The 26,734-nt window shown below is 56.4% G+C and overlaps 2 protein-coding genes across 2 annotated transcripts; one reads left to right on the top strand and one right to left on the bottom strand.

The window, feature by feature from the left end:
• The first annotated feature begins 3,484 nt into the window (after positions 1 to 3,484).
• Positions 3,485 to 25,722, top strand: LOC133282814 (cytochrome c1, heme protein, mitochondrial). Its single transcript, XM_061479094.1, has 7 exons — positions 3,485 to 3,562; positions 4,228 to 4,442; positions 4,518 to 4,644; positions 5,337 to 5,494; positions 24,443 to 24,603; positions 25,353 to 25,453; positions 25,543 to 25,722. Exons 1-7 carry the CDS (start codon positions 3,485 to 3,487, stop codon positions 25,645 to 25,647), a joined length of 945 nt encoding a protein of 314 aa, XP_061335078.1. The 3' UTR covers positions 25,648 to 25,722.
• A 163-nt stretch (positions 25,723 to 25,885) lies between these two features.
• LOC133282812 (ranBP-type and C3HC4-type zinc finger-containing protein 1-like) lies at positions 25,886 to 26,409 on the bottom strand (the record flags this gene model as incomplete). Its single annotated transcript, XM_061479093.1, has 3 exons — positions 25,886 to 25,993; positions 26,077 to 26,220; positions 26,291 to 26,409. Coding segments are annotated over 3 exons (344 nt in total), but the record flags the coding sequence as incomplete, so codon positions are not given.
• Positions 26,410 to 26,734: the final 325 nt, after the last annotated feature.

Genomic DNA, 26,734 nt, shown 5'->3' with positions numbered 1-26,734 from the left:
GTCTCTGTACCGGGGTCTGGTCTGTCCCGGGGGTCTCTGTCCCGGGGTCTGGTCTGGTCTGTCCCGGGGGTCTCTGTCCCGGGGGTCTCTGTAACGGGGTCTGGTCTGTCCCGGGGGTCTCTGTACTGGGGTCTGGTCTGGTCTGTCCCGGGGGTCTCTGTACCGGGGTCTGGTCTGGTCTGTCCCGGGGGTCTCTGTCCCGGGGGTCTCTGTAACGGGGTCTGGTCTGTCCCGGGGGTCTCTGTCCCGGGGTGCCTGTGCTGGTCTCTGTACGGGGGGGTCACTGTCGTGGTGCCTCCCTGCATCGCGGCGGCTCTATCGCAGCGGCTCTATCGCGGTGGCTCTGTCGCGGTGGCTCTATCGCGGTGGCTCTATCGTGGCGGCTCTATCGCGGTGGCTCTTCACGATACAATAAAGCCAGGGCTGGGAGCGGAGCTGTTTCATGTGACAGGGTTGGGGATGGGTTAAAACCACCAGAGCTTGGTGCATTGGGTGCTCCCAATGGATGCTGGGTGTTATGGACATGGGGGTGCATTGGGTGCTCCCAATGGATGCTGTGTGTTATGGACATGGGGGTGCATTGGGTGCTCCCAATGGATGCTGGGTGTTATGGACATGGGGGTGCATTGGGTGCTCCCAATGGATGCTGGGTGTTATGGACATGGGGGTGCATTGGGTGCTCCCAATGGATGCTGGGTGTTATGGACATGGGGGTGCATTGGGTGCTCCCAATGGATGCTGGGTGTTATGGACATGGGGATGTGCTGGGTGCTCCCAATGGATGCTGGGTGTTATGGACATGGGGGTGCATTGGGTGCTCCCAATGGATGCTGTGTGTTATGGACATGGGGGTGCACTGGGTGCTCCCAATGGATGCTGGGTGTTATGGACATGGGGATGTGTTGGGTGCTCCCGGTTCCTGGCCGGTCCCAGTTGTGAGCCCAGAGGCTGCTCCCACCGTTCCCTTCACCCCATTCCCTGCTCCTCACCTTTAGCACCGGGAGGAGCCTCCATGGCCTGAGAGGAGAATCTGGAGGCCGTGGTGTAGGTCCTTGTCCCTATAGAGCCCCTATAGCCAGGCTCTGTCTCTGGAGCCCTATAGCCAGGCTCTGTCTCTGGAGCCCCTATAGACAGGCTCTGTCTCTGGAGCCCCTATAGACAGGCTCTGTCTCTGCAGCCCCTATAGCCAGGCTCTGTCTCCGCAGCCCCTATAGCCAGGCTCTGTCTCTGGAGCCCCTATAGCCAGGCTCTGTCTCTGGAGCCCCTATAGCCAGGCTCTGTCTCTGGAGCCCCTATAGCCAGGCTCTGTCTCTGGAGCCCCTATAGCCAGGCTCTGTCTCTGCAGCCCCTATAGCCAGGCTCTGTCTCTGCAGCCCCTATAGCCAGGCTCTGTCTCTGGAGCCCCTATAGCCAGGCTCTGTCTCTGGAGCCCCTATAGACAGGCTCTGTCTCTGCAGCCCCTATAGACAGGCTCTGTCTCTGGAGCCCCTATAGCCAGGCTCTGTCTCTGGAGCCCCTATAGCCAGGCTCTGTCTCTGGAGCCCCTATAGCCAGGCTCTGTCTCTGCAGGCCCTATAGACAGGCTCTGTCTCTGCAGCCCCTATAGCCAGGCTCTGTCTCTGGAGCCCCTATAGACAGGCTCTATCTCTGGAGCCCCTATAGCCAGGCTCTGTCTCTGCAGCCCCTATAGACAGGCTCTGTCTCTGGAGCCCCTATAGCCAGGCTCTGTCTCTGCAGCCCCTATAGCCAGGCTCTGTCTCTGGAGCCCCTATAGCCAGGGTTTGATATCGATTACCCACTGCAGCACGGGTCTGATATCGATTACCCACTGCAGTACGGGTTTGATATTGATTACCCACTGCAGCATGGGTTTGATATTGATTACCCACTGCAGCATGGGTTTGATATCGATTACCCACTGCAGCACGGGTTTGATATCGATTACCCACTGCAGCACGGGTTTGATATCGATTACCCACTGCAGCACGGGTTTGATATCGATTACCCACTGCAGCACGGGTTTGATATCGATTACCCACTGCAGCACGGGTTTGATATCGATTACCCACTGCAGCACGGGTTTGATATCGATTACCCACTGCAGCACGGGTTTGATATCGATTACCCACTGCAGCACGGGTTTGATATCGATTACCCACTGCAGCACGGGTTTGATATCGATTACCCACTGCAGCACGGGTTTGATATCGATTACCCACTGCAGTACGGGTTTGATATCGATTACCCACTGCAGCATGGGTTTGATATCGATTACCCACTGCAGCACGGCTTTGATATCGATTACCCACTGCAGCACGGGTTTGATATCGATTACCCACTGCAGTACGGGTTTGATATCGATTACCCACTGCAGCACGGCTTTGATATCGATTACCCACTGCAGCACGGCTTTGATATCGATTACCCACTGCAGCACGGGTTTGATATCGATTACCCACTGCAGCACGGGTTTGATATCGATTACCCACTGCAGCACGGGTTTGATATCGATTACCCACTGCAGCACGGGTTTGATATCGATTACCCACTGCAGCACGGGTTTGATATCGATTACCCACTGCAGCACGGGTTTGATATCGATTACCCACTGCAGCACGGGTTTGATATCGATTACCCACTGCAGCACGGCTTTGATATCGATTACCCACTGCAGCACGGCTTTGATATCGATTACCCACTGCAGCACCGGTTTGATATCGATTACCCACTGCAGTACGGGTTTGATATCGATTACCCACTGCAGCACGGCTTTGATATCGATTACCCACTGCAGCACGGGTTTGATATCGATTACCCACTGCAGCACGGGTTTGATATCGATTACCCACTGCAGTACGGCTTTGATATCGATTACCCACTGCAGCACGGCTTTGATATCGATTACCCACTGCAGCATGGGTCTGATATCGATTACCCACTGCAGTATGGGTCTGATATCGATTACCCACTGCAGCACTGGTTTGATATCGATTACCCACTGCAGCATGGGTTTGATATCGATTACCCACTGCAGTATGGGTCTGATATTGATTACCCACTGCAGTATGGGGTTTGATACCCGTTATTAGACACTGAAATACGGGCTTCATATTGGTTATTATACAGTGAAATACGGGTTTGATATTGATAACACACTGCAGTACAGGTTTCATATTGATTATTACACACTGAAATACAGGTTCGGTGTCGGTTCTTACACCCGTAAATACGGGTTCGGCGTCGGTTCTTACAACCGTAAATACGGGTTCGGCGTCGGTTCTTACTCCCGTAAATACGGGTTCGGCGTCGGTTCTTACGCCCGTAAATACGGGTTCGGCGTCGGTTCTTACGCCCGTAGTTACGGCTCTCACGGCCGTCAGGGGCGGGGCGGGGCGGGGCGGGGGGCGGGCCGTGTGTGACGCAGCTTCCGCCGCCGGTGACGCCAGTTCCGGCGGCTCCGCTCTCGTCCCCTCGACCTCGGGCCATGGCCGCGGTTCGGGGCCTGGCGCTGCGGGCGCGGCTCCTGCGGCCCCCCCCGGGCTCGGGCAGCGGCGGCGCCGCGGTGAGACCGGGACCGGCCCCGGGCCCCCGGGACCGCCCCTACCGGTTCCCTTCCCCCCCCCCCCCCCGCTGTCCCTGGTTCCCTCCCCCATCCCCCCGGGGTCCCCCCGCTCCCTTCCCGCTCTTTCCCCTCCCCCTCCCCGCCGTTTCCCCGGTGCCCCCCATCCCCCCCCCCCGGTGCCCCCCAATCCCCGCTCCTCTCCCCCCCCTCCCCCCCCCCATTGTGCCCCGTTCCCCCCCACGGCCTTGCTGTGTCCCCTCCCGGCCCAGTGCCCCAAGGGCCCCTCCCCAGCTCAGTGCCAGGGTCCCCCCCATCCCCACCCAGGTCCCCCCCATCCGCACCCAGGTCCCCCCATCCCCACCCAGGTCCCCCCCATCCCCACCCAAGTTCCCCCCATCCCTGCCCGGCTCCCCCCCAGTCCCTTCCCAGGCCCCCCCCCACCCCTTCCAGGGTCCCCCCCATTCCTTCCCAGGTCCCCCCAATCCCTTCCCAGGCCCCCCCCACCCCTTCCCAGGCCCCCCCCACCCCTTCCCAGGGTCCCCCCCACCCCTTCCCAGGGTCCCCCCCAGCTCCCCCCCACCCCAGTCCCGTGCCCTGGTGCCCCCCAGCCTCCCCCCCCCCCGTTCCCCTGGTTCCCCCCCCCTAACGTTGTGTTCCCCCCCCAGGCCCCCCTGTCCTCGTCCTCCTCCTCGCGCCCCCCGCCCCGCTCCCGCTGGGGGCCATGGGGGGGCCGCGCGGCGCTGGCGGCTCTGGGGGCGCTGGCGGCGGGGGGGGGGACCCTGGCGCTGGGCTCGGCGCTGGCTGCGGGGGAGCTGGAGCTGCACCCCCCAACCTTCCCCTGGAGCCACAGCGGGGCCCTGGCCGCGCTCGACCACGCCAGGTACCGGCACCGGGGCCGGGGGGGGGGGGCCGGGGTTGGGGGGCAGCGGGTCCTGAGCGCGGTGCGTGGCCGCAGCCTGCGCCGCGGCTTCCAGGTGTACCGGCAGGTGTGCTCCGCGTGCCACAGCCTCGAGTACGTCGCCTTCCGCAACCTCATCGGCGTCTCCCACACCGAGGCCGAGGCCAAGGCGCTGGCGGAGGAGGTGAGGGCCTGACCCACGGCGGCTGCGACCCCAACTGGGATGAGGGCTCTGCCCCGGCGCAGCCCCGACACCCCGGTGATGGGCTCTGCACCCCCACCCCAGCTCAGGGCTCTGCCCCAGCGCAGCCCCGACACCCCGGTGATGGGCTCTGCACCCCCACCCCAGCTCAGGGCTCTGCCCCGGCGCAGCCCCGACACCCCGGTGATGGGCTCTGCACCCCCACCCCAGCTCAGGGCTCTGCCCCGGCGCAGCCCCGACACCCCGGTGATGGGCTCTGCACCCCCAGCTCAGGGCTCTGCCCCGGCGCAGCCCCGACACCCCGGTGATGGGCTCTGCACCCCCCACCCCAGCTCAGGGCTCTGCCCCGGCGCAGCCCCGACACCCCGGTGATGGGCTCTGCACCCCCAGCTCAGGGCTCTGCCCCGGCACAGCCCCGACACCCCGGTGATGGGCTCTGCACCCCCACCCCAGCTCAGGGCTCTGCCCCGGCACAGCCCCGACACCCTGGTGATGGGCTCTGCCCCCCCCAGCGCAGGGCTCTGCCCCGGCGCTGCCCCGACACCCTGGTGCTGGGCTCTGCACCCCCAGCTCAGGGCTCTGCCCCCCAGCTCAGGGCTCTGCACCCCCCAGCTCAGGGCTCTGCCCCTGTTACCCCGCTGAGGGCTTTGTGCCCCCCGGCTCTGCCCCCCCAGGTGCAGGTCCTGGACGGCCCCGATGAGAACGGGGAAATGTTCCTGCGGCCCGGCAAGATCTCCGACTACTTCCCCAAGCCGTACCCCAACGCCGAGGCCGCGCGCGCCGCCAACAACGGGGCGCTGCCCCCCGACCTCAGCTACATCGTCAACGCCCGGTGAGCCCCGCTGCACCCCCGGAGCCCCACTGCACCCACTGAGCCCCGCTGCACCCCCGGAGCCCCGCTGCACCCACTGAGCCCCGCTGCACCCCCACTGCACCCACTGAGCCCCGCTGCACCCACTGCACCCCCGGAGCCCCGCTGCACCCACTGCACCCACTGAGCCTCGCTGTGCCCACTGAGCCCCGCTGCACCCCCACTGCACCCAGGGAGCCCACTGCACCCACTGCACCCACTGAGCCCTGCTGCACCCCCACTGAGCCCCACTGCACCCCCACTGCACCCACTGAGCCCCGCTGCACCCACTGAGCCCTGCTGCACCCCCACTGCACCCACTGAGCCCCATTGCACCCACTGCACCCCCACTGAGCCCCGCTGCACCCACTGCACCCACTGAGCCTCACTGTGCCCACTGAGCACCGCTGCACCCCCCGCTGCACCCACTGAGCCCCGCTGCACCCCCACTGCACCCACTGAGCCCCGCTGCACCCACTGCACCCACTGAGCCTCACTGTGCCCACTGAGCCCGCTGCACCCCGCTGCACTCACTGAGCCCCACTACACCCCCACTGAGCCCCGCTGCACCCCCACTGCACCCACTGAGCCCCGCTGCACCCACTGAGCCCTGCTGCACCCCCACTGAGCCCCGCTGCACCCCCACTGCACCCAGGGAGCCCCACTGCACCCACTGACCCCTGCTGCACCCCTGCTGCACCCCCGCTGCACCCAGGGAGCCCCGCTGCACCCACTGCATCCACTGAGCCTCACTGTGCCCACTGAGCCCCGCTGCACCCCGCTGCAACCAGGGAGCCCCACTGCACCCCCTGAGCCCTGCTGCACCCCACTGAGCCCCACTGCACCCCCACTGCACCCTCTGAGCCCCACTGCACCCCCACTGCACCCACTGAGCCCCACTGCACCCACTGAGCCCCGCTGCACCCACTGAGCCCTGCTGCACCCCCACTGCACCCACTGAGCCCCATTGCACCCACTGACCCCATTGCACCCACTGCATCCACTGAGCCCCATTGCACCCCCACTGCACCCAGGGAGCCCCACTGCACCCACTGAGCCCCGCTGCACTCAGGGACCCCCACTGCACCCAGGGAGCCCTGCTGCACCCCCACTGCACCCAGGGAGCCCCACTGCACCCACTGAGCCCCGCTGCACCCCCTGACCCCATTGCACCCACTGAGCCCCATTGCACCCACTGAGCCCCACTGCACCCCCACTGCACCCACTGAGCCCCGCTGCACCTCCTGACCCCATTGCACCCACTGAGCCCCATTGCACCCACTGCACCCACTGAGCCCTGCTGCACCCCCACTGCACCCACGGAGCCCCGCTGCACCCCATTGCACCCACTGAGCTCCGCTGCACCCCCACTGCACCCACGGAGCCCCGCTGCACCCACGGAGCCCCGCCTGTACCCGCACTGCACGCAGTGAGCCCCGCTGCACCCACTGAGCCCTGCTCCTGCCCCCCTTGCACCCACTGAGCCCCGCTTGTACCCGCATTGAACTCGCTTGGGCCCTCGTACACCCCCATTGCACCCCCTTACTCCCTGTTAAACCCCCATTTCACCCCTTACACCCTGGTTACACCCCCGTTACACGCCCCTCCACCCTGTTACACCCCGTTAAACCCGTTACACACTCCTCCACCCCGTTACACCCCGTTAAACCCGTTACACCCCTGTTACACCCCATTACACCCCGTTAAACCGTTACACACTCCTCCACCCTGTTACACCCCATTAAACCCGTTACACCCCCGTTACACCCCATTACACCCCGTTAAACCCGTTACACACTCCTACACCCCGTTACACCCCATTAAACCCGTTACACCCCATTAAACCCGTTACACCCCGTTAAACCCGTTACACCCCCAGTTACACCCCATTAAACCCGTTACACCCCATTAAACCCATTACACCCCGTTAAACCCGTTACACCCCACTTTAACCTTGTTACACCCTGTTAAGCCCTGGCTGCATTCCACCAAACCCTGTCCCAGCCCAGTTAAACCCTGTTAAACGCTGCTCAAACCCCATCAAAGCCCAGGCAGACTCTGCCAAGTTAAAGCTGTCAGACCCCATTAAACCCCAGTTACACCCCAATTCCCAGTTAAATCCCATTAAACCCCATCAAACTGGGGTTAAACCTGACAGAGACTGTTAAACTGCATCAAACCCAGGATAAACCATGTCAAATCCTGGTTAAACCTGGTTATACCCAGATCAGACCCCAGTTAAACCACATCAAACCCAGGATAAACCATGTCAAACCCTGGTTAAACCTGGTTATACCCAGATGAAACCCCAGTTAAACCACATCAAACCCTGGCTAAACCCTGTCAAACCCCACCAAACCCCAGTTAAACCCCGTTCAATCCCAGTTAAACCCTGCAAAACCCCAGTTAAACCTCATCAATCCCCAATTAAACCCCATCAACCCCCAGTTAAACCCCACAAAACCCCAGTTAAACCCCACAAAACCCCAGTTAAACCCCATCCAACCCCAGTTAAACCCTGTCCAACCCCAGTTAAACCCCATCCAACCCCAGTTTTAAGCCCCAGTTAAACCCTGTCCAACCCCAGTCAAACCCCACCAGACCCCAGTTAAACCCTGTCCAACCCCAGTTAAACCCTGTCCAACCCCAGTTAAACCCCGTCCAACCCCAGTTAAACCCGTCCAACCCCAGTTAAACCCCATCCAACCCCAGTTAAACCCCATCCAACCCCAGTTAAACCCCGTCCAACCCCAGTTAAACCCTGTCCAACCCCAGTTAAACCCCGTCCAACCCCAGTTAAACCCCATCCAACCCCAGTTAAACCCCGTCCAACCCCAGTTAAACCCCATCCAACCCCAGTTAAACCCCATCCAACCCCAGTTAAACCCCATCCAACCACAGTTAAACCCCGCAAAACCCCAGTTAAACCCCATCCAACCCCAGTTAAACCCCACTAAACCCCATCAAACCCCAGTTAAACCCCGTCCAACCCCAGTTAAACCCTGTCCAACCCCAGTTAAACCCCATCAAACCCCAGTTAAACCCCATCAATCCCCAGTTAAACGACATCAAACCCCAGTTAAACCCCATCAATCCCCAGTTAAACCACATCAAACCCCAGTTAAACCCCATCAATCCCCAGTTAAACCACATCAAACCCCAGTTAAACGGCGTCACACCCCAGTTAAACCCTGTCCAACCCCATCAAACCCCAGTTAAACCCTGTCCAACCCCAGTTAAACCCCATCAAACCCCAGTTAAACCCTGTCCAACCCCATCAAACCCCAGTTAAACCCTGTCCAACCCCATCAAACCCCATCAAACTCCAGTTAAACCCCATCCAACCCCAGTTAAACCCCATCAAACCCCAGTTAAACCCTATCAAACCCCAGTTAAACCCTGTCCAACCCCATCAAACCCCACCAAACCCCAGTTAAACCCTGTCCAACCCCAGTTAAACCCCGTCAAACCCCAGTTAAACCCTGTCCAACCCCAGTTAAACCCCACCAAACCCCAGTTAAACCCTGTCCAACCCCAGTTAAACCCCACCAAACCCCAGTTAAACCCTATCCAACCCCAGTTAAACCCCATCCAACCCCAGTTAAACCCTGTCCAACCCCAGTTAAACCCCATCCAACCCCAGTTAAACCCCATCCAACCCCAGTTAAACCCCATCCAACCCCAGTTAAACCCTGTCCAAGCCCAGGTAAACCCCAGTCAAACCCTGTTAAACCCCAGGTAACCATCAAACCCCAGTTTTAAGCCCCAGTTAAACCCTGTCCAACCCCAGCAAACCCCCATCAAACCCCAGTTTTAAGCCCCAGTTAAACCCTGTCCAAGCCCAGGTAAACCCCAGTCAAACCCCAGTCCAACCCCACCAAACCCAGTTTTAAGCCCCAGTTAAGCCCCATCCAACCCCATCAAACCCCATCAAACCCCAGTTTTAAGCCCCAGTTAAACCCTGTCCAAGCCCATCAAACCCCAGTTTTAAGCCCCAGTTAAACCCTGTCCAACCCCATCCAACCCCAGTTTTAAGCCCCAGTTAAACCCTGTCCAACCCCACCAACCCCAGTTTAAGCCCCAGTTAAACCCTGTCCAACCCCATCAAACCCCAGTTTTAAGCCCGGTTAAACCCTGTCCAACCCCAGCAAACCCCAGTTTTAAGCCCCAGTTAAACCCTGTCCAACCCCATCCAACCCCAGTTTTAAGCCCCAGTTAAACCCTGTCCAACCCCATCCAACCCCAGTTTTAAGCCCCAGTTAAACCCTGTCCAACCCCAGCAAACCCCAGTTTTTAAGCCCCAGTTAAACCCTGTCCAACCCCAGTTAAACCCTGTCCAACCCCACCAAACCCTAGTTTTAAGCCCCAGTTAAACCCTGTCCAACCCCATCAAACCCCAGTTTTAAGCCCCAGTTAAACCCTGTCCAACCCCATCAAACCCCAGTTTTAAGCCCCAGTTAAACCCTGTCCAACCCCATCAAACCCCAGTTTAAGCCCCAGTTAAACCCTGTCCAACCCCAGCAAACCCCAGTTTTAAGCCCCGGTTAAACCCTGTCCAACCCCATCAAACCCCAGTTTTAAGCCCCAGTTAAACCCTGTCCAACCCCATCAAACCCCAGTTTTAAGCCCCAGTTAAACCCTGTCCAACCCCATCAAACCCCAGTTTTAAGCCCCAGGTTAAACCCTGTCCAACCCCATCCAACCCCAGTTTTAAGCCCCAGTTAAACCCTGTCCAACCCCACCAAACCCCAGTTTTAAGCCCCAGTTAAACCCTGTCCAACCCCAGCAAACCCCAGTTTTAAGCCCCAGTTAAACCCTGTCCAACCCCACCAAACCCCAGTTTTAAGCCCCAGTTAAACCCTGTCCAACCCCAGCAAACCCCAGTTTTAAGCCCCAGTTAAACCCTGTCCAACCCATCCAACCCCAGTTTTAAGCCCCAGTTAAACCCTGTCCAACCCCACCAAACCCCAGTTTTAAGCCCCAGTTAAACCCTGTCCAACCCCCAGCAAACCCCAGTTTTAAGCCCCAGTTAAACCCTGTCCAACCCCAGCAAACCCCAGTTTTAAGCCCCAGTTAAACCCTGTCCAACCCCAGTTAAACCCCACCAAACCCCAGTTAACCCTATCCAACCCCAGTTAAACCCCATCCAACCCCAGTTAAACCCTGTCCAACCCCAGTTAAACCCCATCCAACCCCAGTTAAACCCCATCCAACCCCAGTTAAACCCTGTCCAAGCCCATCAAACCCCAGTTTTAAGCCCCAGTTAAGCCCCATCCAACCCCATCAAACCCCAGTTTTAAGCCCCAGTTAAACCCTGTCCAAGCCCATCAAACCCCAGTTTTAAGCCCCGTTAAACCCTGTCCAACCCCATCAAACCCCAGTTTTAAGCCCCAGTTAAACCCTGTCCAACCCCATCCAACCCCAGTTTTAAGCCCCAGTTAAACCCTGTCCAACCCCACCAAACCCCAGTTTTAAGCCCCAGTTAAACCCTGTCCAACCCAGCAAACCCCAGTTTTAAGCCCCAGTTAAACCCTGTCCAACCCCATCAAACCCCAGTTTTAAGCCCCAGTTAAACCCTGTCCAACCCCAGTTAAACCCTGTCCAACCCCACCAAACCCTAGTTTTAAGCCCCAGTTAAACCCTGTCCAACCCCATCAAACCCCAGTTTTAAGCCCCAGTTAAACCCTGTCCAACCCCATCAAACCCCAGTTTTAAGCCCCAGTAAACCCTGTCCAACCCCATCAAACCCCAGTTTTAAGCCCCAGTTAAACCCTGTCCAACCCCAGCAAACCCCAGTTTTAAGCCCCAGTTAAACCCTGTCCAACCCCATCCAACCCCAGTTTTAAGCCCCAGTTAAACCCTGTCCAACCCCATCAAACCCCAGTTTTAAGCCCCAGTTAAACCCTGTCCAACCCCCATCAAACCCCAGTTTTAAGCCCCAGTTAAACCCTGTCCAACCCCAGCAAACCCCAGTTTTAAGCCCCAGTTAAACCCTGTCCAACCCCATCCAACCCCAGTTTTAAGCCCCAGTTAAACCCTGTCCAACCCCATCCAACCCCAGTTTTAAGCCCCAGTTAAACCCTGTCCAACCCCAGCAAACCCCAGTTTTAAGCCCCAGTTAAACCCTGTCCAACCCCACCAAACCCCAGTTTTAAGCCCCAGTTAAACCCTGTCCAACCCCAGCAAACCCCAGTTTAAGCCCCAGTTAAACCCTGTCCAACCCCAGGTAAACCCCACCAAACCCCAGTTAAACCCTATCCAACCCCAGTTAAACCCCATCCAACCCCAGTTAAACCCTGTCCAACCCCAGTTAAACCCCATCCAACCCCAGTTAAACGCCATCCAACCCCAGTTAAACCCCATCCAACCCCAGTTAAACCCTGTCCAAGCCCAGGTAAACCCCAGTCAAACCCTGTTAAACCCCAGGTAAACCCCATCAAACCCCAGTTTTAAGCCCCAGTTAAACCCTGTCCAACCCCAGCAAACCCCATCAAACCCCAGTTTTAAGCCCCAGTTAAACCCTGTCCAGGCCCAGTAAACCCCAGTCAAACCCCAGTCCAACCCCACCAAACCCCAGTTTTAAGCCCCAGTTAAGCCCCATCCAACCCATCAAACCCCATCAAACCCCAGTTTTAAGCCCAGTTAAACCCTGTCCAAGCCCATCAAACCCCAGTTTTAAGCCCCAGTTAAACGCTGTCCAACCCATCCAACCCCAGTTTTAAGCCCAGTTAAACCCTGTCCAACCCCACCAAACCCCAGTTTTAAGCCCCAGTTAAAACCCTGTCCAACCCCAGCCAACCCCAGTTTTAAGCCCCAGTTAAACCCTGTCCAACCCCATCAAACCCCAGTTTTAAGCCCAGGTAAACCCTGTCCAACCCCATCAAACCCCAGTTTTAAGCCCCGGTTAAACCCTGTCCAGCCCCATCAAACCCCAATTTTAAGCCCCAGTTAAACCCTGTCCAACCCCATCAAACCCCAGTTTTAAGCCCCAGTTAAACCCTGTCCAACCCCACCAAACCCCAGTTTAAGCCCCAGTTAAACCCTGTCCAACCCCATCCAACCCCAGTTTTTAAGCCCCAGGTAAACCCTGTCCAACCCCATCAAACCCCAGTTTTAAGCCCCAGTTAAACCCTGTCCAACCCCAGCAACCCCAGTTTTAAGCCCCAGTTAAACCCTGTCCAACCCCATCCAACCCCAGTTTTAAGCCCCAGTTAAACCCGTCCAACCCCAGTTAAACCCCATCCAACCCCAGTTAAACCCCATCCAACCCCAGTTAAACCCATCCAACCCCAGTTAAACCCCGCAAAACCCCAGTTAAACCCCATCCAACCCCAGTTAAACCCCACTAAACCCCATCAAACCCCAGTTAAACCCCGGTCCAACCCCAGTTAAACCCTGTCCAACCCCATTTAAACCCTATCCAACCCCAGTTAAACCCCATCAATCCCCAGTTAAACGACATCAAACCCAGTTAAACCCCATCAATCCCCAGTTAAACCACATCAAACCCCAGTTAAACGGCGTCACACCCCAGTTAAACCCTGTCCAACCCCATCAAACCCCAGTTAAACCTGTCCAACCCCAGTTAAACCCCATCAAACCCCAGTTAAACCCTGTCCAACCCCATCAAACCCCAGTTTAACCCTGTCCAACCCATCAAACCCCATCAAACTCCAGTTAAACCCCATCCAACCCAGTTAAACCCCATCAAACCCCAGTTAAACCCTATCAAACCCAGTTAAACCCTGTCCAACCCCATCAAACCCCACCAAACCCCAGTTAAACCTGTCCAACCCAGTTAAACCCCATCAAACCCCAGTTAAAACCCTGTCCCACCCCAGTTAAACCCCACCAAACCCCAGTTAAACCCTGTCCAATCCCCAGTTTAAACCCACCAAACCCCAGTTAAACCCTATCCAACCCCAGTTAAACCCCATCCAACCCCAGGTTAAACCCTGTCCAACCCAGTTAAACCCCATCCAACCCCAGTTAAACCCCATCCAACCCAGTTAAACCCCATCCAACCCCAGTTAAACCCTGTCCAAGCCCAGGTAAACCCCAGTCAAACCCTGTTAAACCCAGGTAAACCCCATCAAACCCCAGTTTTAAGCCCCAGTTAAACCCTGTCCAACCCCAGCAAACCCCAGTTTTAAGCCCCAGTTAAACCCTGTCCAACCCCATCCAACCCCAGTTTTAAGCCCCAGTTAAACCCTGTCCAACCCCAGCAAACCCCAGTTTTAAGCCCCAGTTAAACCCTGTCCAACCCCAGCAAACCCCAGTTTTAAGCCCCAGGTAAACCCTGTCCAACCCCATCAAACCCCAGTTTTAAGCCCCAGTTAAACCCTGTCCAACCCCAGTTAAACCCTGTCCAAACCCCACCAAACCCTAGTTTTAAGCCCCAGTTAAACCCTGTCCAACCCCATCAAACCCCAGTTTTAAGCCCCAGTTAAACCCTGTCCAACCCCATCAAACCCCAGTTTTAAGCCCCAGTTAAACCCTGTCCAACCCCATCAAACCCCAGTTTTAAGCCCCAGTTAAACCCTGTCCAACCCAGGCAAACCCCAGTTTTAAGCCCCAGTTAAACCCTGTCCAACCCATCCAACCCCAGTTTTAAGCCCCAGTTAAACCCTGTCCAACCCCATCAAACCCCAGTTTTAAGCCCCAGTTAAACCCTGTCCAACCCCATCAAACCCCAGTTTTAAGCCCCAGTTAAACCCTGTCCAACCCCAGCAAACCCCAGTTTTAAGCCCCAGTTAAACCCTGTCCAACCCCATCCAACCCCAGTTTTAAGCCCCAGTTAAACCCCGTCCAACCCCAGTTAAACCCCATCCAACCCCAGTTAAACCCCATCCAACCCCAGTTAAACCCCATCCAACCCCAGTTAAACCCCGCAAAACCCCAGTTAAACCCCATCCAACCCCAGTTAAACCCCACTAAACCCCATCAAACCCCAGTTAAACCCCGTCCAACCCCAGTTAAACCCTGTCCAACCCCAGTTAAACCCTATCCAACCCAGTTAAACCCCATCAATCCCCAGTTAAACGACATCAAACCCCAGTTAAACCCCATCAATCCCCAGTTAAACCACATCAAACCCCAGTTAAACGGCGTCACACCCAGTTAAACCCTGTCCAACCCCATCAAACCCCAGTTAAACCCTGTCCAACCCCAGTTAAACCCCATCAAACCCCAGTTAAACCCTGTCCAACCCCATCAAACCCCAGTTAAACCCTGTCCAACCCCATCAAACCCCATCAAACTCCAGTTAAACCCCATCCAACCCCAGTTAAACCCCATCAAACCCCAGTTAAACCCTAATCAAACCCCAGTTAAACCCTGTCCAACCCCATCAAACCCCACCAAACCCCAGTTAAAACCCGTCCAACCCCAGTTAAACCCCATCAAACCCCAGTTAAACCCTGTCCAACCCCAGTTAAACCCCACCAAACCCCAGTTAAACCCTGTCCAACCCCAGTTTAAACCCCACCAAACCCCAGTTAAACCCTATCCAACCCCAGTTAAACCCCATCCAACCCAGTTAAACCCTGTCCAACCCCAGTTAAACCCCATCCAACCCCAGTTAAACCCCATCCAACCCCAGTTAAACCCCCATCCAACCCCAGTTAAACCCTGTCCAAGCCCAGGTAAACCCAGTCAAACCCTGTTAAACCCCAGGTAAACCCCATCAAACCCCAGTTTTAAGCCCCAGTTAAACCCTGTCCAACCCCAGCAAACCCCATCAAACCCCAGTTTTAAGCCCCAGTTAAACCCTGTCCAAGCCCAGGTAAACCCCAGTCAAACCCCAGTCCAACCCACCAAACCCCAGTTTTAAGCCCAGTTTAAGCCCATCCAACCCCATCAAACCCCATCAAACCCCAGTTTTAAGCCCCCAGTTAAACCCTGTCCAAGCCCATCAACCCCAGTTTTAAGCCCCAGTTAAACCCTGTCCAACCCCATCAAACCCCAGTTTTAAGCCCCAGTTAAACCCTGTCCAACCCATCAAAACCCCAGTTTTAAGCCCCAGTTAAACGCTGTCCAACCCCATCCAACCCAGTTTAAGCCCCAGTTAAACCCTGTCCAACCCCAGCAAACCCCAGTTTTAAGCCCCAGTTAAACCCTGTCCAACCCCATCCAACCCCAGTTTTAAGCCCCAGTTAAACCCTGTCCAACCCCATCAAACCCCAGTTTTAAGCCCCAGTTAAACCCTGTCCAACCCCATCAAACCCCAGTTTTAAGCCCCGGTTAAACCCTGTCCAGCCCCATCAAACCCCAGTTTTAAGCCCCAGTTAAACCCTGTCCAACCCCATCAAACCCCAGTTTTAAGCCCCAGTTAAACCCTGTCCAACCCCATCAAACCCCAGTTTTAAGCCCCAGTTAAACCCTGTCCAACCCCATCCAACCCCAGTTTTAAGCCCCAGTTAAACCCTGTCCAACCCCACCAAACCCCAGTTTTAAGCCCCAGTTAAACCCTGTCCAACCCCATCAAACCCAGTTTTAAGCCCCAGTTAAACCCTGTCCAACCCCATCAAACCCCAGTTTTAAGCCCCAGTTAAACCCTGTCCAACCCCAGTTAAACCCTGTCCAACCCCACCAAACCCTAGTTTTAAGCCCCAGTTAAACCCTGTCCAACCCCATCAAACCCCAGTTTTAAGCCCCAGTTAAACCCTGTCCAACCCCAGCAAACCCCAGTTTTAAGCCCAGTTAAACCCTGTCCAACCCCAGCAAACCCCAGTTTTAAGCCCCAGTTAAACCCTGTCCAACCCCATCCAACCCCAGTTTTAAGCCCCAGTTAAACCCTGTCCAACCCCAGCAAACCCCAGTTTTAAGCCCCAGTTAAACCCTGTCCAACCCCATCAAACCCCAGTTTTAAGCCCCAGTTAAACCCTGTCCAACCCCAGCAAACCCCAGTTTTAAGCCCCAGTTAAACCCTGTCCAACCCCATCCAACCCCAGTTTTAAGCCCCAGTTAAACCCTGTCCAACCCCACCAAACCCCAGTTTTAAGCCCCAGTTAAACCCTTGTCCAACCCCAGCAAACCCCAGTTTTAAGCACCAGTTAAACCCTGTCCAACCCCACCAAACCCCAGTTTTAAGCCCCAGTTAAACCCTGTCCAACCCCACCAAACCCCAGTTTTAAGCCCCAGTTAAACCCTGTCCAACCCCAGCAAACCCCAGTTTTAAGCCCCAGTTAAACCCTGTCCAACCCCACCAAACCCAGTTTTAAGCCCAGTTAAACCCTGTCCAACCCAGCAAACCCCAGTTTAAGCCCCAGTTAAACCCTGTCCAACCCCAGTTAAACCCCACCAAACCCAGTTAAACCCTATCCAACCCAGTTAAACCCCATCCAACCCCAGTTAAAACCCTGTCCAACCCCAGTTAAACCCCATCCAACCCAGTTAAACCCCATCCAACCCCAGTTAAACCCCATCCAACCCCAGTTAAACCCTGTCCAAGCCCAGTAAACCCCAGTCAAACCCTGTTAAACCCCAGGTAAACCCCATCAAACCCCAGTTTTAAGCCCCAGTTAAACCCTGTCCAACCCCAGCAAACCCCAGTTTTAAGCCCCAGTTAAACCCTGTCCAAGCCCAGGTAAACCCCAGTCAAACCCCAGTCCAACCCCACCAAACCCCAGTTTTAAGCCCCAGTTAAGCCCCATCCAACCCCATCAAACCCCATCAAACCCCAGTTTAAGCCCCAGTTAAACCCTGTCCAACCCCAGCAAACCCCAGTTTTAAGCCCCAGTTAAACCCTGTCCAACCCCATCAAACCCCAGTTTTAAGCCCCAGTTAAACCCTGTCCAACCCCATCCAACCCCAGTTTTAAGCCCCAGTTAAACCCTGTCCAACCCCACCAAACCCCAGTTTTAAGCCCCAGTTAAACCCTGTCCAACCCCAGCAAACCCAGTTTTAAGCCCCAGTTAAACCCTGTCCCAACCCCATCAAACCCCAGTTTTAAGCCCCAGTTAAACCCTGTCCAACCCCATCAAACCCCAGTTTTAAGCCCCGGTTAAACCCTGTCCAGCCCCATCAAACCCCAGTTTTAAGCCCCAGTTAAACCCTGTCCAACCCAGCAAACCCCAGTTTTAAGCCCCAGTTAAACCCTGTCCAACCCCATCCAACCCCAGTTTTAAGCCCCAGTTAAACCCTGTCCAACCCCAGCAAACCCCAGTTTTAAGCCCCAGTTAAACCCTGTCCAACCCCATCAAACCCCAGTTTTAAGCCCCAGTTAAACCCTGTCCAACCCCATCAAACCCAGTTTTAAGCCCCAGTTAAACCCTGTCCAACCCCAGTTAAACCCTGTCCAACCCCACCAAACCCTAGTTTTAAGCCCCAGTTAAACCCTGTCCAACCCCATCAAACCCCAGTTTTAAGCCCCAGTTAAACCCTGTCCAACCCCATCAAACCCCAGTTTTAAGCCCCAGTTAAACCCTGTCCAACCCCAGCAAACCCCAGTTTTAAGCCCCAGTTAAACCCTGTCCAACCCCATCCAACCCCAGTTTTAAGCCCCAGTTAAACCCTGTCCAACCCCATCAAACCCCAGTTTTAAGCCCCAGTTAAACCCTGTCCAACCCCATCAAACCCCAGTTTTAAGCCCCGGTTAAACCCTGTCCAGCCCCATCAAACCCCAGTTTTAAGCCCCAGTTAAACCCTGTCCAACCCCAGCAAACCCCAGTTTAAGCCCCAGTTAAACCCTGTCCAACCCCATCCAACCCCAGTTTTAAGCCCCAGTTAAACCCTGTCCAACCCCAGCAAACCCCAGTTTTAAGCCCCAGTTAAACCCTGTCCAACCCCATCCAACCCCAGTTTTAAGCCCCAGTTAAACCCTGTCCAACCCCATCAAACCCCAGTTTTAAGCCCCAGTTAAACCCTGTCCAACCCCATCAAACCCCAGTTTTAAGCCCCAGTTAAACCCTGTCCAACCCAGTTAAACCCTGTCCAACCCCACCAAACCCTAGTTTTAAGCCCCAGTTAAACCCTGTCCAACCCCATCAAACCCCAGTTTAAGCCCCAGTTAAACCCTGTCCAACCCCATCAAACCCAGTTTTAAGCCCCAGTTAAACCCTGTCCAACCCCAGCCAAACCCCAGTTTTAAGCCCCAGTTAACCCTGTCCAACCCCATCCAACCCCAGTTTTAAGCCCCAGTTAAACCCTGTCCAACCCCATCAAACCCAGTTTTAAGCCCCAGTTAAACCCTGTCCAACCCCATCAAACCCCAGTTTTAAGCCCCAGTTAAACCCTGTCCAACCCCAGCAAACCCCAGTTTTAAGCCCCAGTTAAACCCTGTCCAACCCCATCCAACCCCAGTTTTAAGCCCCAGTTAAACCCTGTCCAACCCCAACCAAACCCCAGTTTTAAGCCCCAGTTAAACCCTGTCCAACCCCAGCAAACCCCAGTTTTAAGCCCCAGTTAAACCTGTCCAACCCCACCAAACCCCAGTTTTAAGCCCAGTTAAACCCTGTCCAACCCCACCAAACCCCAGTTTTAAGCCCCAGTTAAACCCTGTCCAACCCCAGCAAACCCAGTTTTAAGCCCCAGTTAAACCCTGTCCAACCCCACCAAACCCCAGTTTTAAGCCCCAGTTAAACCCTGTCCAACCCCAGCAAACCCCAGTTTTAAGCCCCAGTTAAACCCTGTCCAACCCCAGCAAACCCCAGTTTTAAGCCCCAGTTAAACCCTGTCCAACCCCAGTTAAACCCCACCAAACCCCAGTTAAACCCTATCCAACCCCAGTTAAACCCCATCCAACCCCAGTTAAACCCTGTTCCAACCCCAGTTAAACCCCATCCAACCCCAGTTAAACCCCATCCAACCCCAGTTAAACCCCATCCAACCCCAGTTAAACCCTGTCCAAGCCCAGGTAAACCCCAGTCAAACCCTGTTAAACCCCAGGTAAACCCCATCAAACCCCAGTTTAAGCCCCAGTTAAACCCTGTCCAACCCCAGCAAACCCCAGTTTTAAGCCCAGTTAACACCCTGTCCAAGCCCAGGTAAACCCCAGTCAAACCCCAGTCCAACCCCCACCAAACCCCAGTTTTAAGCCCAGTTAAGCCCCATCCAACCCCATCAAACCCCATCAAACCCCAGTTTTAAGCCCCAGTTAAACCCTGTCCAACCCCAGCAAACCCCAGTTTTAAGCCCCAGTTAAACCCTGTCCAACCCCATCAAACCCCAGTTTTAAGCCCCAGTTAAACCCTGTCCAACCCCATCCAACCCCAGTTTTAAGCCCCAGTTAAACCCTGTCCAACCCCACCAAACCCCAGTTTTAAGCCCCAGTTAAACCCTGTCCAACCCCAGCAAACCCCAGTTTTAAGCCCCAGTTAAACCCTGTCCAACCCCATCAAACCCCAGTTTTAAGCCCCAGTTAAACCCTGTCCAACCCCATCAAACCCCAGTTTTAAGCCCCGTTAAACCCTGTCCAGCCCCATCCAACCCCAGTTTTAAGCCCCAGTTAAACCCTGTCCAACCCCAGCAAACCCCAGTTTTAAGCCCCAGTTAAACCCTGTCCAACCCCATCCAACCCCAGTTTTAAGCCCCAGTTAAACCCTGTCCAACCCCACCAAACCCCAGTTTTAAGCCCAGTTAAACCCTGTCCAACCCCAGCAAACCCCAGTTTTAAGCCCCAGTTAAACCCTGTCCAACCCCACCAAACCCCAGTTTTAAGCCCCAGTTAAACCCTGTCCAACCCCAGCAAACCCCAGTTTTAAGCCCCAGTTAAACCCTGTCCAACCCCATCAAACCCCAGTTTTAAGCCCAGTTAAACCCTGTCCAACCCCAGCAAACCCCAGTTTTAAGCCCCAGTTAAACCCTGTCCAACCCCATCAAACCCCAGTTTTAAGCCCCAGTTAAACCCTGTCCAACCCCAGCAAACCCAGTTTTAAGCCCCAGTTAAACCCCTGTCCAACCCCATCCCAACCCCAGTTTTAAGCCCCAGTTAAACCTGTCCAACCCCAGCAAACCCCAGTTTTAAGCCCCAGTTAAACCCTGTCCAACCCCAGCAAACCCCAGTTTTAAGCCCCGGTTAAACCCTGTCCCAACCCCACCAAACCCCAGTTTTAAGCCCCGGTTAAACCCTGTCCAGCCCCATCAAACCCCAGTTTTAAGCCCCAGTTAAACCCTGTCCAACCCCAGCAAACCCCAGTTTTAAGCCCCAGTTAAACCCTGTCCAACCCCAGCAAACCCCAGTTTTAAGCCCCAGTTAAACCCTGTCCAACCCCATCCAACCCCAGTTTTAAGCCCCAGTTAAACCCTGTCCAACCCCATCAAACCCCAGTTTTAAGCCCTGGTTAAACCCTGTCCAACCCCATCAAACCCCAGTTTTAAGCCCCAGTTAAACCCTGTCCAACCCCACCAAACCCCAGTTTTTAAGCCCCAGTTAAACCCTGTCCAACCCCATCCAACCCCAGTTTTAAGCCCCAGTAAACCCTGTCCAACCCCACAAACCCCAGTTTTAAGCCCCAGTTAAACCCTGTCCAACCCCAGCAAACCCCAGTTTTAAGCCCCAGTTAAAACCCTGTCCAACCCCAGCAAACCCCAGTTTTAAGCCCCAGTTAAACCCTGTCCAACCCCATCAAACCCCAGTTTTAAGCCCCAGTTAAACCCTGTCCAACCCCAGTTAAACCCTGTCCAACCCCACCAAACCCTAGTTTTAAGCCCCAGTTAAACCCTGTCCAACCCCATCAAACCCCAGTTTTAAGCCCCAGTTAAACCCTGTCCAAGCCCATCAAACCCCAGTTTTAAGCCCCAGTTAAACCCTGTCCAACCCCATCAAACCCCAGTTTTAAGCCCCAGTTAAACCCTGTCCAACCCCAGCAAACCCCAGTTTTAAGCCCCAGTTAAACCCTGTCCAACCCCATCCAACCCCAGTTTTAAGCCCCAGTTAAACCCTGTCCAACCCCATCAAACCCCAGTTTTAAGCCCCAGTAAACCCTGTCCAACCCCATCAAACCCCAGTTTTAAGCCCCAGTTAAACCCCTGTCCAACCCCAGCAAACCCCAGTTTTAAGCCCCAGTTAAACCCCTGTCCAACCCCATCCAACCCCAGTTTTAAGCCCCAGTTAAACCCTGTCCAACCCCACCAAACCCCAGTTTTAAGCCCCAGTTAAACCCTGTCCAACCCCAGCAAACCCCAGTTTTAAGCCCCAGTTAAACCCTGTCCAACCCCAGTTAAACCCCACCAAACCCCAGTTAAACCCTATCCAACCCCAGTTAAACCCCATCCAACCCCAGTTAAACCCTGTCCAACCCCAGTTAAACCCCATCCAACCCCAGTTAAACCCCATCCAACCCCAGTTAAACCCCATCCAACCCCAGTTAAACCCTGTCCAAGCCCAGGTAAACCCCAGTCAAACCCTGTTAAACCCCAGGTAAACCCCATCAAACCCCAGTTTTAAGCCCCAGTTAAACCCTGTCCAACCCCAGCAAACCCCAGTTTTAAGCCCCAGTTAAACCCTGTCCAAGCCCAGGTAAACCCCAGTCAAACCCCAGTCCAACCCCACCAAACCCCAGTTTTAAGCCCCAGTTAAGCCCCATCCAACCCCATCAAACCCCATCAAACCCCAGTTTTAAGCCCCAGTTAAACCCTGTCCAACCCCAGCAAACCCCAGTTTTAAGCCCCAGTTAAACCCTGTCCAACCCCATCCAACCCCAGTTTTAAGCCCCAGTTAAACCCTGTCCAACCCCACCAAACCCCAGTTTTAAGCCCCAGTTAAACCCTGTCCAACCCCATCAAACCCCAGTTTTAAGCCCAGTTAAACCCTGTCCAACCCCATCAAACCCCAGTTTTAAGCCCCGGTTAAACCCTGTCCAGCCCCATCAAACCCCCAGTTTTAAGCCCCAGTTAAACCCTGTCCAACCCCAGCAAACCCCAGTTTTAAGCCCCAGTTAAACCCTGTCCAACCCCATCCAACCCCAGTTTTAAGCCCCAGTTAAACCCTGTCCAACCCCACCAAACCCCAGTTTTAAGCCCCAGTTAAACCCTGTCCAACCCCATCAAACCCCAGTTTTAAGCCCCAGTTAAACCCTGTCCAACCCCAGCAAACCCCAGTTTTAAGCCCCAGTTAAACCCTGTCCAACCCCATCCAACCCCAGTTTTAAGCCCCAGTTAAAACCCTGTCCAACCCCATCAAACCCCAGTTTTAAGCCCCAGTTAAACCCTGTCCAACCCCAGCAAACCCCAGTTTTAAGCCCCGGTTAAACCCTGTCCAACCCCATCCAACCCCAGTTTTAAGCCCCAGTTAAACCCTGTCCAACCCCAGCAAACCCCAGTTTTAAGCCCCAGTTAAACCCTGTCCAAACCCATCAAACCCCAGTTTTAAGCCCCAGTTAAACCCTGTCCAACCCCACCAAACCCCAGTTTTAAGCCCCAGTTAAACCCTGTCCAACCCCACCAAACCCCAGTTTTAAGCCCCGGTTAAACCCTGTCCAACCCCATCAAACCCCAGTTTTAAGCCCCAGTTAAACCCTGTCCAACCCCATCCAACCCCAGTTTTAAGCCCCAGTTAAACCCTGTCCAACCCCATCCAACCCCAGTTTTAAGCCCCAGTTAAACCCTGTCCAACCCCATCAAACCCCAGTTTTAAGCCCCGGTTAAACCCTGTCCAACCCCACCAAACCCCAGTTTTAAGCCCCGGTTAAACCCTGTCCAGCCCCATCAAACCCCAGTTTTAAGCCCCAGTTAAACCCTGTCCAACCCCAGCAAACCCCAGTTTTAAGCCCAGTTAAACCCTGTCCAACCCCAGCAAACCCCAGTTTAAGCCCCAGTTAAACCCTGTCCAACCCCATCCAACCCCAGTTTTTAAGCCCCAGTTAAACCCTGTCCAACCCCATCAAACCCCAGTTTTAAGCCCTGGTTAAACCCTGTCCAACCCCATCAAACCCCAGTTTTAAGCCCCGGTTAAACCCTGTCCAACCCCACCAAACCCCAGTTTTAAGCCCCAGTTAAACCCTGTCCAACCCCATCCAACCCCAGTTTTAAGCCCCAGTAAACCCTGTCCAACCCCACCAAACCCCAGTTTTAAGCCCCAGTTAAACCCTGTCCAACCCCAGCAAACCCCAGTTTTAAGCCCCAGTTAAACCCTGTCCAACCCCACCAAACCCCAGTTTTAAGCCCCAGTTAAACCCTGTCCAACCCCAGCAAACCCCAGTTTTAAGCCCCAGTTAAACCCTGTCCAACCCCACCAAACCCCAGTTTTAAGCCCCAGTTAAACCCTGTCCAACCCCATCAAACCCCAGTTTTAAGCCCCAGTTAAACCCTGTCCAACCCCACCAAACCCCAGTTTTAAGCCCCAGTTAAACCCTGTCCAACCCCATCCAACCCCAGTTTTAAGCCCCAGTTAAACCCTGTCCAACCCCATCAAACCCCAGTTTTAAGCCCCAGTTAAACCCTGTCCAACCCCAGCAAACCCCAGTTTTAAGCCCCGGTTAAACCCTGTCCAACCCCATCCAACCCCAGTTTTAAGCCCCAGTTAAACCCTGTCCAACCCCACCAAACCCCAGTTTTAAGCCCCAGTTAAACCCTGTCCAACCCCATCAAACCCCAGTTTTAAGCCCCAGTTAAACCCTGTCCAACCCCACCAAACCCCAGTTTTAAGCCCCAGTTAAACCCTGTCCAACCCCATCAAACCCCAGTTTTAAGCCCCAGTTAAACCCTGTCCAACCCCATCAAACCCCAGTTTTAAGCCCTGGTTAAACCCTGTCCAACCCCATCAAACCCCAGTTTTAAGCCCCAGTTAAACCCTGTCCAACCCCATCAAACCCCAGTTTTAAGCCCTGGTTAAACCCTGTCCAACCCCATCAAACCCCAGTTTTAAGCCCCGGTTAAACCCTGTCCAACCCCAGTTTTAAGCCCCGGTTAAACCCTGTCCAAGCCCTGGTTGGGGGGTGCTCTGGGGGCGCTGGCTCCGCGTGGCGCCGGTGCTGAGGCGAGCCCCCGCAGGCACGGCGGTGAGGACTACGTGTTCTCGCTGCTGACCGGGTACTGCGAGCCGCCGGCGGGGGTGACGGTGCGCGAGGGGCTGCACTACAACCCCTACTTCCCGGGGCAGGCCATCGGCATGGCCCCCCCCATCTACAGCGAGGTCCTCGAGTACGACGATGGTGAGAGGGGAACGGGGCCGGGGGGCCGGGGCCTGCCCTTGGGCTGCAGCAGCCCCATGGAAGGAACGGGGCCGGGGGGGGCGGGTGATGGAGCTGAGCAGGAGCCTGTGCCCACGGCAACCGCATCCCGGCTGGAGCAGCACCAGGGCCAGGGCAGGGGTTGAGCCCCTGCACCGGGCACCGGGGAGGCCGCACCTGGGATCCTGTGCTCGGCTCCGGGCCCCTCACTGCAAGAGAGACCTTGAGGTGCTGGAGTGGGGCCGGAGAAGGGAATGGAGCTGGAGCAGGGCCTGGAGCACAGGGGTGATGGGGAAGGGCTGAGGGACCTGGGGGGGTTCAGATGGGGAAGGGAAGGCTCAGGGGGGACCTGATGGCTCCCTCCAAGTGCCTGCCAGGAGGATGGAGCCAGGAGGGGCTGGGCTCTGCTCCCAAGGAACAAGGGATGGGACGAGAGGAACCGGCCTCAAGCTGCATCAGGGCAGGGTTAGGTGGAGCTGAGGGACAGTTCATCCCTCACGGGTGGTCAGGGGCTGGGTGCAGGGAAGAGGTTGAGTCATTGCCCCTGGTGGTACCTAAAGGATGCGTAAATGGGGCGCTTGGGGCCATGGGTTCGTGGTGGCCTTGGCAGGGCTGGGAACCCTTGGGCTTGCTTAAAAGCCTTTTCCACCCTGGTTGATTCCGAGAGGTCTCAGGACTGTGCCCGCACCCGTGGGTGCTGCTCACCCCATTGTAACCCTCCCCTCCCCAAGGCACCCCGGCCACCATGTCACAGATTGCCAAGGACATCTGCACCTTCCTGCGCTGGGCAGCGGAGCCGGAGCACGACCACCGCAAACGGATGGGCCTGAAGGTGGGTGCTGGGGGGCCGAGGGGGACCCAGCGAGCCCCCCGTGTGCCCAGAGCCATGGGGCTGAGCTCGGGTGCTTCCTCCCCCTATAGATGCTGATGATCTCGGGGCTCCTCATCTCCCTCCTTTACTACTTGAAGCGCCACAAGTGGTCGGTGCTGAAGAGCCGGAAGATGGTTTATCGGCCCCCCAAGTAGGGGGCATGGGGGGTGTCCTCCCCCTTGCGGTTCCCCCGTCACCCCCGGGTGCAGCAATAAAGCCTGGGTTGATCGCGGCTCAGCGGGTGCCGGTTGCGCCGCGGTTGCCGTCGCTCGGAGCCCAGGGAAGGGGGTTCCGGTGGTGCCGCCGTGTGCCGGGGCCACGCGAGGCCCTGCGGCACCACCGTGCCCGTGTCCGTCCTCTCCTTCGGCCGTGGGGCTCCGGTGGGCCCTGGCTGTGGCGCGAGGCGGTGCCGGCACCGGCTCAGTGGCAGTTCTGGCACCGGGGGTGGCACTTTTGGCCGTTGACGTTGCAGCGGCACCCGCCGCTGGTGTCACCGGGGCCCTGCGTGGGGACGTTAACCCAGGTCATGGGGGGGGGCACCCCACGGCGGGCGTGGGGCTGCGGGCTCTGGGTACCGCACTCACCGCCGGCCCCCAGCGCGGCCCCTTGGTGACCCAGCAGATCTCGGTCTGGCACACGGCGCAGCGGATCCAGTCGCACCCGTCCTTCTTCTGCACCACGATGAGGCACGTGGGGCAGTGCATGGCGTCCCCCCGCTGCACCAGCGTCTGCGGGGACACCCCGGGGCCGTGGGCACGAGCCAGGCCCCCCCGGTGCCCCCCAAAGCCCAGCTCCCACCTGCAGCATGGCGCTGGTCTGCCGCGCCGCCGCGTCGTTCCGCGCCCGCAGCTCCAGGTCGTCCTGGTACTGGCGGCAGTTCCGGCCCTCGTGGATGGCCTGGGGAGGGGGGGACAGAGCTGTGATGGGGAGCGGCCATGGGGCTGTGCCGGGGGGCGGCTGGGAGGGGGCTGGAGGTGCTTGGGTGGGGGTTGGTGGGGTTTGGAGCTGGTTTGGTTTGAGGGGGGTTGGAGCTGGTTTGCTGGTGGATTGGCAGCCATTTGGTGCTGGTCTAGTGGTGGTTTGGAGGCGGTTTGAGGTAGTTTGGTGCTGTTTTGGTGGAGGTTTGGTGCTGTTTTGGTGCTGGTTTGGTGGAGGTTTGGTGCTGGTTTGGAGGTGATTTGGTGCTGGTTTGGTGCTGTTTTGGTGGAGATTTGGTGCTGGTTTGGTGGAGGTTTGGTGGAA

The sequence above is a fragment of the Pezoporus flaviventris genome, unplaced genomic scaffold (genome assembly GCF_033815535.1).
Source record: "Pezoporus flaviventris isolate CSIRO_AGI_PZ_B2104156 unplaced genomic scaffold, CSIRO_AGI_Pfla_v1 ptg000142l, whole genome shotgun sequence".
NCBI lineage: Eukaryota > Metazoa > Chordata > Aves > Psittaciformes > Psittacidae > Pezoporus > Pezoporus flaviventris.
Note: the sequence above shows the minus strand (reverse complement) of the source record. Positions and strands in the feature narration are given on the sequence as shown.